This window comes from Clupea harengus, chromosome 16 (assembly GCF_900700415.2).
Source record: "Clupea harengus chromosome 16, Ch_v2.0.2, whole genome shotgun sequence".
Lineage (NCBI taxonomy): Eukaryota > Metazoa > Chordata > Actinopteri > Clupeiformes > Clupeidae > Clupea > Clupea harengus.
The window spans coordinates 25,148,397-25,160,258 of record NC_045167.1 but is presented as its reverse complement, the minus strand read 5'-3'; the positions used below and the strand labels follow the sequence as shown (position 1 = coordinate 25,160,258).

Below are 11,862 nucleotides of genomic sequence, written 5' to 3'. Positions count from 1 at the left end.
ATTACTATAGAGACTCATATAAGGAACCAAATACAACTAGCCCTCAGGAAATACATTTATTTCTGGAGTCATTATATCTACCCTCTATAGGTGAAGAACAGAATAAAGCCCTTATGGCAGAGATTACAATTGAGGAAATAGGGAAAGCAATTTCTAGATTAAAAGCTAATAAAGCGCCTGGTACAGACGGCTTCCCAGCCGAGTGGTACAAGGCCTTTAACACTACTGAGTCCGAGCCTGTTTTTCACTCTCTTAGGTAGTCTGCCATGCCTTGATATTTTTGTTTATTTCACCTAACTAAAAACATTGAGGCAAAAGTGGCATGTATGATTATATTCTAGAATACCTCAGCAATAATAACATGGGAATGAAAGGAATGTAGTAAAAAAAGATTTAATTTAAATCAAATCTAAACAAACCCTTCCAAAAACATACTTTCAGAGGTGCTCAGACTTTGTACAAAAAATACATTGTAAAGATTTTGGAGCAAGGCTTTTGAACTCTGAACTTTGTAAACATAAGTGTTAGTTTTACAAAGGTGAGTTTACCATTTAGAAAGTGTGTGTGGTTTCACTACTATATATTTATAATTTTAGAGTGACCTGTACCTTTTCAAAACTAGTGTCCCTACAAATGCATATTGATGAGTTAGGTGTAAACACACCTGGGACACCTCAGACAAGAACAATGGCCCTTACCTAATGGCCCTGGAATGTTTTTGTGGCCCGTACCCCCCACAGGATTTCTTGACACACCATGGCCCAATAGAGATCACTGAATTACCATACCCTTATCATATGAATAGCTGTCATTTGCTAATGGGCGGGTCGTTAGGAGCTGAAACCTCACTCAGAGACTGAAAAGTGCAAGAGACTAGTCCTATTCTCCTTACAAAGTGCTTATTTATATTTTTGTTTCAAACTGTGTAAATTTGAAAAGAAAAGGGTTCAAGGTTTCTGAGGGTGTAATTTATATGTCTCTCCGACAAAAACTGGCTGAGCTTTAAAAGCAATTCCCCATAAAAACCACCATATCCCTGCACAGGGAGCGTGGTTCAATGGGTTAAGGATGAAATAGTGCCTATGCTTTTTGATTGCTTTCACTATACACTTAAAAAAGGGGAACCACCAGGTACATGGAGTGAGGCAATCATTTTGGTTATTCCTAAAGAGGGGAAGGACAGAAAAGAATGTAGCGACATTAGGCCAATTTCTGTACTCAATATAGACTACCAATTGTATGCGTCAATATTAGTAAAAAGGTTAGAGCATATAATAGTAGAACTAGTGGATCCAGACCAAACTGGCTTGGTGCGTGAAAGACAGACACAAGATAATATTAGACGGGTGCTACATGTTATCGATCATGTGATCGAGGGGAATATTGGAGCCACAGTGATAAGTTTAGACGCATAAAAGGCGTTCGATTCGGTTCGCTGGAAATATAAGTAAAGATATGGCCCGATAAGTAAAGACATCAAGGCAGATATTGACAGGTGGTCCCAACTGCCCTTAGATATGCATAATAGAATAGAAACGATAAAAATGAATGTACTCCCCCGATTCCTGTATTTTTTTCAATCCCTACCAGCAGTAGTACCACTGCAACAATTTAATGAATGGGATAAGTGGATATCAAGATTCATATGGGGGGGTAGAAGACCAAGAATTCAATTCAAAACACTGCAACTTTCTAAAGAAAAAGGGGGTAGATCATTACCATGTTTAACAGACTACTACAAGGCGGCACAATTAAGACCACTAGCATGTTGCTGTAATCCAGTGTATATAGCAAAATTGAAAGATTTGGAAACTTCACAGCTAGATATACCGTTACAATCCATATTAGGTAGCAAAATCTTGTATGAGCAGCATGTTAAAAGTTTAAATCAATGGACTAAAGTTCCTCTTAGAATCTGGTTTAAGGAATGTAGATCACCACTATTTGAAAGACGGTCTAGACTGTTGAGATGGGTCGCTTTTGACCCAGACTTTAAGCCGGCGAGGATTGATGGGAGGTTTAAATATTGGCATAGAATTGGCATCACTTCTTACTGTTCAATTTCATCAATGGGAGAACTGGATAGTTTTCAGAACATTTCCGAGAAGTATGGTTTAGGAAGACTCGATTTTTTTAGGTATTTACAAACCAGGACCTACTTTAATAAGGAGATTAAATCCAAGGAGAAATGTGATGCCAGTTTAATTGCCATATTTACATTTACATTTAGTCATTTTAGCAGACGCTTTTATCCAAAGCGACTTACATATGTGCGACTTACAATGTATACACATTTTACATTTTACATTTACACTGATGGCACACTGCACATCAGGAGCAATTAGGGGTTCAGTGTCTTGCTCAAGGACGCTTCGACAGGGAATCGAACTAGCAACCTTCTGATTACTAACCGACTTCTCTACCTCCTGTGCCACTGTCGCCTCCATTTATTGACATATATAAAAATATGGACAACAGAAAACTTGTTTCAAGATTATACTCAAGTATTCAATCCAGTAGAAAACACTCAACAGATGTCACGGAACGAACAGACTCCGAGATAGGAATACTTGGAAACAGAGTTTATTGCAGACAGAGACAGCCACGAACACACAGGACAGACAACAGGTTGCAGACACGGAGATGCTGATGCAGACACGGAGATGCTGAGGGGTTAATCCTCGATGAACAGTCACAACCCACGGAGGGGCGCAGGCTCGTAGCACTGCTGGGAACTGAGGGAACTGAGGAAAACGCCGCTGTGGCAAACAAAACACGAGTTACACTCGGCAAGGTACTAACTACACAAGAACTAATACTATAAGCAAAACTGAAACTAAAGCAATAAACGTAACTGGTACAAACTATGACGGGAGCGAATGTAATCCATAAGAAAGTCAGGTCGCGGGAAATCCAAGGTTTGTTTATCCGTTGAAGTGCGATACCAGACACCTGAGTGAAGGGAGTGTGAGGTATATGTAAGGGCTGTGACAGGTGTGGGTGATTATGAACCTGGTGAATGTAAACGCGGTGCAGGTGAGTGAGGCTACAGGTGTACGTGATCAGTATTCCGGTGAGTGAAGCGAGAGAGTGGAACAGGTGTATGTGCTTGTGTGATTGGGGACCTGAATGCAGCTGATGAGCGTGCAGCTGGGAGAGTTAGTGAGCTGAAGGGGGCGTGGCCGGAGCGGAGCTCCGCAGGAACCTGACAACAGATAAGGTTAGATTAAAATGGGAGAAAGAATCTGGACTTGTCATTTCAGAGGAGGACTGGTCAAATATGTGCTCTGTGCAGTCCACTTCTACCAGCTCGGGTCTTTGGAGGGAATTCTGTTGGCGGAATCTGATTAGATACTTCATAACCCCCAAATTAAAAAGTGCACAAACAGGTGAGGCAGGAAGGGGTCTATGTTGGAGGAAGAAATGTGGAGAACAGCTGGCAGATCATTTCCATATATTTTGGAGATGCCCAGCCATTCAGCCATACTGGCAGGTGGTAATACAAGTATTACACACTGTTTTTGGAGATGGATTTGACTATTCCTTTTCTACAGTTTATCTGGGCAATATCGCAGCCGACCTATTGGTGCAAGACAAATATTTGTTAAAGATATTACTAGCAGCCAGCAAGAAAGCTGTAACACGTGAATGGCTACAGGCCAGACCTCCAACAGAGACTGACTGGATAGATATTTTAACTGATGTTCAAAATATGGAGAGAATGACTTTTTCGCTGAATCTACGGTTTGATACATTTTTGCAGTATTGGGAAAAATGGATTGTGTTTGTGACCTCACAGAAATTATCACTGATCTGTTATTGTGTGAATTGACATTTATTTTCATCATTGTACCATCAGTATAAATGTATATATGACCAACTTTTTGTTCTATGTATGTATGTATGTATGTATGTATGTATGTCTCATTGTATCTTTGTTTCTTTAAAAATAAAGTATATATAAAAAAAAGGCTAAATAGAACAGAGGAGAATTTGTATAACAAAAATAGGACAACAATCAGCACGCAGTTGAATGAGACCGTTCTGGACAGCCATCCCGGCCTTAAGACGTATCGGGCTCCGCCCCCGGCTGACAGGCGACACCTGCACACAAGCAAAGCCGTAGGCAAAGCAACAGAAATAGGTACAAGGGAAAACTGCGACCCCTAGGGGCAGGAGGACGTAACAGTTGGCATAACCTGAAATGAAGTCAGGTTTGTTGACTTCAGACTGACAGTTCCACAGGCCAACAGATAAGGTGGTTACAGCAGATGAGGTTTGTTGAAGTGAGCGAAGGTTACCCAGGTTGCGTTGCCTTCTGCTGCGCTGAGATCTTCTGTGACAACCAGTGACAACAGAGATGCTGCTGTGTCACATGGTTATGGTAGAAGCAAAAAAAGTTTACCTTGTTCGTGGTCCTTGCACAGGTAGACTTGCATATCTTTACCCAAAAAGGTCTTCACACGAAAAGGGCTGAACACGAGGGCTGACACTTCCGCTGACGCTTCAGCACCAGTCCTATGGAAATAGCAGGCTCACTGATTGCATCCGGCTGAAGGCACGCCCAGATCTTGATTACACAAAGGTGCCTGATTGCTGTAGGAGTGGCTTGGCAAACCAGCAAGTGAGTGAAACTAAATTGGCAAACAGGAAATTGCCAAGATAGTGGAAATTCAGAGTAATCTAAGTACAATCTAAATAGCAAAGCAGTACAGATACATATACACACAGTCCTTGAAGCCCTTTAGCTTTCTCTGAAGTATTTAAGACTCTCTCTCTCCTCTCCTGAAGTTCATCTCCGGGCGTCCCCAGTTGTCTCTCCTCTCCTCTCCTGAAGTTCATCTCTGGGCGTCCCCAGTTGTCTCTCCTCTCCTCTCCTGAAGTTCATCTCTGGGCGTCCCCAGTTGTCTCTCCTCTCCTCTCCTGAAGTTCATCTCTGTGTGTCCCCAGTTGTTCAGGTCTCAGATTCCTCCATCAGTCGCCATCGACCCAGTTGGAGAGGTGAGCAAAGCGTATGCAGTAAGGGCTTCGGGCCTGCCCTCTGTCTCGCTCACACACACACACACAACACAGACACACACATCTCCAAAACCTGCTCTGAGACGCCAGGCCAACTGCTGGCTTGCTAACCACCACCCTGTGTACCAGCACAACAGCCTGTGGGAGCAGAGTGGGTATGTGTGGTTGTGACAGAGCGCATGGCGACTGTCACGTGAAACGGTAGTTTCCCCGCAGATCATGATCACGGATTTTAAAATACGTTCTGATGGACAGAAACATGAACGTTGTATTATGTGATTATATTGTGTGGTGTGCTTAGGTATGATGCTATGGGTGATTTAACCCTGTATGGGGTTTCTGTGTGCAATGATCAGTTTAGACAAGATGGTTAGCTGCGGACTCACCTGTTGCCTGTCCTCCGGGAACGTGGGAAGCAAACGGGGATTCAGGGCTGAGCAGGATTATCTGTGTTTGTTACGCGCGCCGCTAGGGAAGCGCTCATTGAGGCAGGGGTGTTTCTAGTGTGTCGAAATAACGTCTTGATAAAGTGTGTAATGACAAAGGTAGAAATATAACATGCATGTACATAGGTAAGGGTGATGCCAGTATGCGTGTAAGGAGATAATACTGTGTGCAACGGTTAATTGATTATTGCGTGTTAATGGTAGCGGCCAACTGTTTAAATATGTGCCGCACAGCTCAGTTCAGGAGAGGTTGCTGACGTGAGCAGACCTAAGTGGATGGTTGCGTTAAACCAGGAGAATAGCTAGCTTGGGCATTGTCCGAGTGTTTGTTTTATTTTACATTCAGTGTTTTGTTTGTTCGTTTGTATTGTCTGTTTTAACCTACTGGTAGTACTACAAGCAAAATTAAAGAAAACCTTTTTGGAAGTACTGTTGTGCCTATCATCCAATCCTTATAGTCTGACCAAACCAACCGCTCGGGCACACTCCTTTACAGTGGTGTCTGGTTGCTTTAGGGGGGCAACAGTCCCAAGAACAGGACAAAGGAAGATGAAGAGAGGAGTGAGAGGAAGGTGAAGAGAGGAGTGGGGATTGGGGCAGAGGAAGATGAAGAGAGGAGAGAGGAGTGAGGCAGAGGAAGATGAAGAGAGGAGTGGGGAGTGAGGCAGAGGAAGATGAAGAGAGGAGTGAGAGGAAGATGAAGAGAGGAGTGGGGATTGGGGCAGAGGAAGATGAAGAGAGGAGTGGGGAGTGGGGCAGAGGGGAAATCAGCAGACACTTGGCTTCATGTGACATCATTATCCCAGAAAGATTCTTAATGAGACGTGAAGAAGGGGACGAGAGGGTTTTGGGTGGTGAAAGAGGGAAGAAATGGGCTGCACTCAACACATCACAGGCTGAAGAAGTCAATACGCCAAAACATCTCTGTGGATTTGAGATGTTCAATTAAAAACATTCATTCATGCAAGTGCTGCCTTCTCATTCTAAGAGAAAAAAGGGGTGCAGCCATACTTAGTAACACTACAGAAGAAGAAAACTACGACTATAGTGATTAACAACATTCATATGTTTATAGGTGAGATATGTTTATAGGTGAGATCAATTTTCATCATCAGTATCAATTTTCATTAATTACGTTGATGAACACACCCTTGTTTTCAAGTCTTTGTTGGTTGTCGTTTTGAGACTTGGGGTCACCCTGACGTCTGACTAGTGACATTCCCAAACTGCCTGAGCTGGTCCAGTCGTCACGGCCAGTGAGGCAAGAGGGGTGAATTCACAGGACCCAAAAACAGACACAATGAAACTGAGGTTGTGAAGAGAGATGTTTAATCTGACCCTAAAACTGAAGGCCAGGTAAATGGATTGTCAGTCAAAGACAATTCAGTCACTGAGATACTGAGGAGCATGTAGAGCTCAGAGTTCAAAAACAGACCGTAGTCATACACAAGAGCAGAGTTAAAAAACAGACAGTAGTTTTACTCAAGAGCAGAGTTCAAAAACCACAGTAGTTATACACAAGATCAGAGTTCATAAACAGACAGTGGTCATACATAAAAGCAGAGTTCAAAAACAAGGCAAAACTCCAGGCAGATACAGATCAAGATTTCCAGCAAAAGGTCAAAAATATATAAAAAAAACAAGATTCAGTTCAGTTACTCATTCAAACTGATCTGAAATGAATATCAGTTAATCTAAAGTTACAAATACATGGAGGACTAGGTTATTTATAAATGGAGGGGTTTGTTACCTGCAGAGGGGGATTACCTTCAGTCTACAGGGATCATTATTCACATTCTTTATGACAGGCAGACAGTGGTCATACTCAAAAGCAGATTTCAAAAACAGACCGTGGTCATACACAAGAGCAGAGTTGAAAAACAAGGCAAAACTCTCTGACCAAGATTCAGTTCAGTTACACATTCAAACTTATCTAAAATGAATAATCTAAAGTTACAAATACGTAAGAGAAGACATATGAAACATGCAAACATTCAGAGGGTATGAACATACATGCTCAGAGGATGATGGCTACACACATGGAGTGTGGGATTCCCTGGCTACAGAATACTTAAAATGATTTTTGCTATTTTATTTATACCATTCAAATCAAATCAAACACGACAAAGAAATCATCTTGCAATGCCATTCAACACTTAGTACCCTTAATTCCATTTCCTCCTCTTAGTCTAACCCTTGTGTGTAAAAGCACAGGGAGAGAAACAGAGACAGAGGGGAGAGATAAAAGCATCAGGAGGAATGTGAGAAATTTCAACTTAGTGGAACAATGTAACCCTGGAATGTTCTCAAAGACATGTCTTGTCAACAACTGACCCGCACCTAATTACTGCAGAGTAATTCAAAGTAGAAGATCCGAAGGTTTCAGAAATCATCTGACATGTACAAATGTTGTGTGTAGGCAGTTTTATAAAATTCATTCTAAATGGTAAATACTTATGGAAGCTGGGATAAAAAGTCAACCGTGCATAAAAACTCAATGACAGCGGGGTTATAAACTACAAAATAGTTATTGAGACGGTTACAAACGCACAAAAACCCTTCTTGTAAGGTGAATAGTCTCATGAAAGTATACATACACAAATATAATTAGTAAAGGAAGTAGTACTGAAAGCTGATGTTTTCTCTAAAAAGGTAGTTTAGTATGCAGCGTGCACAAGTATGGAAATCTGGCTGAATGGCTCCAGTTTCATTCAAGCTCTTTCTACACTCTTATGATTTGGACTTGCTGTGTGGTTCCTTCTGTGGTTGCGTCCTAAAGCAGTAGATTTAAGACACAACACACTTCTTGTTGTCTATCTTTGCCCATTCTGTAATATTTTTTTTCACTGTTTCTGAACCAGATTGATCATTTAAAGCATCAAGTTCCTTGTTGTATTGTTCTATAAATTCATTGAATTCCTCTGCTTTCTTTCGGGCCTCATCCTCATATTTTTTAATCAACATCTCAGTTTCCTTTTGATTCTGTTCTTCAATTTCCTTTATCTTGTTCTTGTGCTCTTCCTCTCTCTCTTCATCCTCTTTCTTTCTCCTTTTCTTTTCCTCTTCCTTTTCTCTTTCAAATTCTTCCTGAAGCTCTCTGATCATCCTCTGGTTCTTCTCGTCCTCTTTCCACCGTCTTTCTTTTTCTTTTTGTCTTGAATTAGTCCACTCCCTTTCTTGCTTTTCCCATTCATACTTCATCTCTTCTATCTTTTCTGCACCTTCGTTCTCCATTCTCTCTTTTTCTTTCCTTTCTTGTTCTCTTCGCTCTTCTTCTTTAGAGTCCCTTTCTTTTCTTGCTCTTTCCTTCTCAGTTTCAAAGTCTTCTTTCATTTTCTTTTGCAAACTTTCCCACTCCTCTCTCTCATTTTGCTCATTTAGTTTTTCTTTCCTTCGTTCATCTTCCCACTTCGCCAACTGTTTCATTCTCTCCATCCGAGTCTCCTCAGTCAGCTTTTCAGCATCTTTCACTCTAGCCTCTAACTTCTGTCTCTCCAGTTCCTCTTTCTCCTTCCTAGACCGCTCTTCTTCATCCTTTCTCCTTCTTTCTGCTTCTTGTTTTCTCTCAAAATCAGATCTCTCGTCTCTTTGCCTCTCAATCCATTCCTTGTGTTCTTTTGCTGCTCTCTCTTTCTCTTCTCTCAGTTGTTTTTTGTGCTCCATCTCCCACGCTTCTTTCTGTTCCTTGTGCTTTTGCTCAACTTCCTCTATGGTTCTAGTCCATGACTGTCTCTGGATCTCTTCTTTTTCTCTCCTGTTTTTATCCCCTGCATCTCTCTCTTCCTTTTCCCTCCTCTCTCTCTCATCTCTTCTTTGAAGTTCCTTGATGATGTACTCCTCTTTTTCTATCAGCATCTTCTCTCTCTCTTCTCTTTCCCTCTGTATTTCCCTTGTCTTTTCATCCATCATTGATCTTATTTCCGCATCAAATTTGGCCTTGAGCTGTTCCTTCTCCCTCTCAATTTCCTGCTCCCTCTCTTTCATCATGTTCTTAAACTTCTCATTAATTGCATCTTCTGCCATTTGGAACGTCTCGTTGGTGTAACCACCCCCGCCGTTCTTCTCCACCATTCTGTCAATTTTTCCCATCAGCTCAGTCACCTGTTTGCGATTCCCTTTATCTTTGTTATTGAACACATGATACCGTCCTTCACAGTCAGAGACTAGTTGTTGAATTGCACGACTTCTTTTGACGTACTGTTCAATTGAAAGAGGATCTAGATTATCCCCTTTTGTGAAAAGGGTAATGGTAAACTTTTCAGCCCCGATCCCAAATGTGTCTTTGATGAGTTTCAATGTGTCCTGTTCCTCTTGTGTCATCCTGTTACCAATTGAAAGAAGCAGCAAGAACACATGGGGTCCAGGGGCCAGCAAGCTGAAACACTTCAGAATTTCTTTCATGACATCATCATTTGAGATATCTGTATCAAACAGCCCTGGTGTGTCTACAACAGCAACAGATCGGCCATTTACTTGTGCTGTGTCTTTCTGACAACAGATCGTCACTGATTCACCACAAGGTTCAGATTTAAAAGCCTCTCTCCCCAGGATGGTGTTTCCTGTTGCACTCTTCCCAACTCCTGTCTTCCCAATCAGCACGATCCTGACACAATCTGGGGTGCTGTCTGGATTCTGAATAACTACAAAATGAAATGAATGAGAGATTATAACACCATTTCCATTGTCCATTAATAAACCTCATGAAAATGAACTGTAAGTAATCAAAGAGAAAGCTGCTATAAACAGACTGGCCTTGAGCTAGCTCTATGACAGCTATGACAGATTACTATGCAACACTGACATGTTGTCTATGGGTAGAAAGCTCTACCTAAACCTTTAATACCCCTAGAAACTGTGCTGTATGTTTGTTTTTTTTTATTGAAAAAATGTAATCCCACAGCTCAACACATTCAAGTGCTTTCAAGGACTAAGAGGAGATAATGTAACATGCTTATGCTTGATACACTTTTTCACATCTCCCATTCCATAAACGCTGCGTGCAAATAACTACATAAGAGAAGGTGAAGTCAATATTTTTAAATGCAATATTATGGATGTAGATATGTGTCTGGATGTAGTTGCAGCTATGGACCACTACATTACAAAGCAAAATATGTCTTACCTGGTGAGCTGTTGAGCTGCTTCTTCATCTCCTCATTTTCCTGTTTTTGCTTTTCCAACTCTGCCTGCAGTCTGCCTCTCTCCTCTAATTGCGCTTTCACAAACATATCAGTGGTGAAACATTTGTCTGATTTGCCTTTAATCTTCTTGAGCATTTCTGATATCTGCTCATGCCCTCCCTCCTGGCTAAGCACAAAGCAACCTTTATGAAATTGCTTCTTCTGTTGCTGACTATCCTGTACAGGTTTGTCTTTGGGACATGACACATTTGTGTAGAGTTGCATACTGTAGTCTTTCACATGAGGACCAAAAATGGATTGAATCATCTGTAACTCCTCTTTGTCTTCATCAGTAAAGTGACCTCCAGGCAGAGCGAGTAGGAAAGCATTGACCCCAGGTGCACACTGAGAGATGGAATGGTGGCACTTCTTTAGTAGCTCTTTCAGTGAGAGAGGCGTTGTGGCGAGACTTGGCACTTCAACCAGGGTGACTGCGTATCCACATACATCAGCCTGCCTCATCACAAAGTCTGAACTGAAGCTCATCTTTGAGTGAGACTGTGATAGTATGATGCTGCCGATGGATGTCCTTTGGATTCCTTTCCTCCCAAACAGCATCAAATTCATCGGTGGGAAAGATGCTGAGATGGACATCGGTGATGCTGAGATGGCACGAAAAGAAAAGAAAAAGTAGTTAATTGATCAGCCTCATTTTCTTCATGGTTTTACTCTGGATTTCACATTCATCTATTTTATTGAAAACGTCAACATTTTTCATCATGTAATCTGTAGTCTGATGAAGTATAAGAATGCTTTGCAAACTATGTAAAGAATGTGGAACTTTCTCTATTCACCATATCTGCACCACAGTGTTAATTGCAAACAATCATTTTTTTTTTTTTTTCTCTAAACTGGGGTATAGTACAGTTTAACCGGCAGAGTATTACAATACCTTTATAGTATCTGTATTCAGTGAAATTAATACGTTATTATAACACCATTTCCATTGTCCATTAATAACGTTCATGAAAATGTACTGTAAGTAATCAATAAGAAAGCAATTAACAGACTGGCATTGTGCTAGCTCCATGACAGCTATGACAGATTACTATGCAACACTGGCATGTTGTCTCTGGGTAGAAAGAGACATAAACCATTAATACCCCTAGAAACTGTGCTGTATGGGCCACATGCTGAATATCTGTGGTTTTACAACTTCTTTACAATACGTGTGGTGTACATAAAAACATTTTGATAATCACTGAATCTAGAAGGAC

General features: G+C 41.3%; 1 protein-coding gene across 1 annotated transcript; it reads right to left on the bottom strand.

The window, feature by feature from the left end:
• Nucleotides 1–8,195: 8,195 nt before the first annotated feature.
• On the bottom strand, nucleotides 8,196–10,629 carry LOC105912984 (GTPase IMAP family member 4-like). The gene is made up of 3 exons (XM_031582607.2): nucleotides 10,588–10,629; nucleotides 9,301–10,105; nucleotides 8,196–8,238 (listed from the first exon to the last, which is right to left on the bottom strand). The coding sequence occupies exons 1-3, from the start codon at nucleotides 10,613–10,615 to the stop codon at nucleotides 8,196–8,198; spliced, it is 876 nt and encodes a 291-aa protein (XP_031438467.1). The 5' UTR covers nucleotides 10,616–10,629.
• Between the last annotated feature and the right edge of the window lie 1,233 nt (nucleotides 10,630–11,862).

Bases quoted from the DNA above. Each gene is read 5' to 3' on its own strand.
- LOC105912984 (XM_031582607.2), bottom strand. From the start codon at position 10,615: ATGAAGAAGCAGCTCAACAGCTCACCAG. The intron at 10,106-10,587 runs GTAAGACATATT...TTCATTTTGTAG, and splicing joins GCAGCTCAACAGCTCACCAG to TTATTCAGAATCCAGACAGC. The intron at 8,239-9,300 runs GTACATCATCAA...CTACTGCTTTAG, and splicing joins ATGCTGATAGAAAAAGAGGA to GACGCAACCACAGAAGGAAC.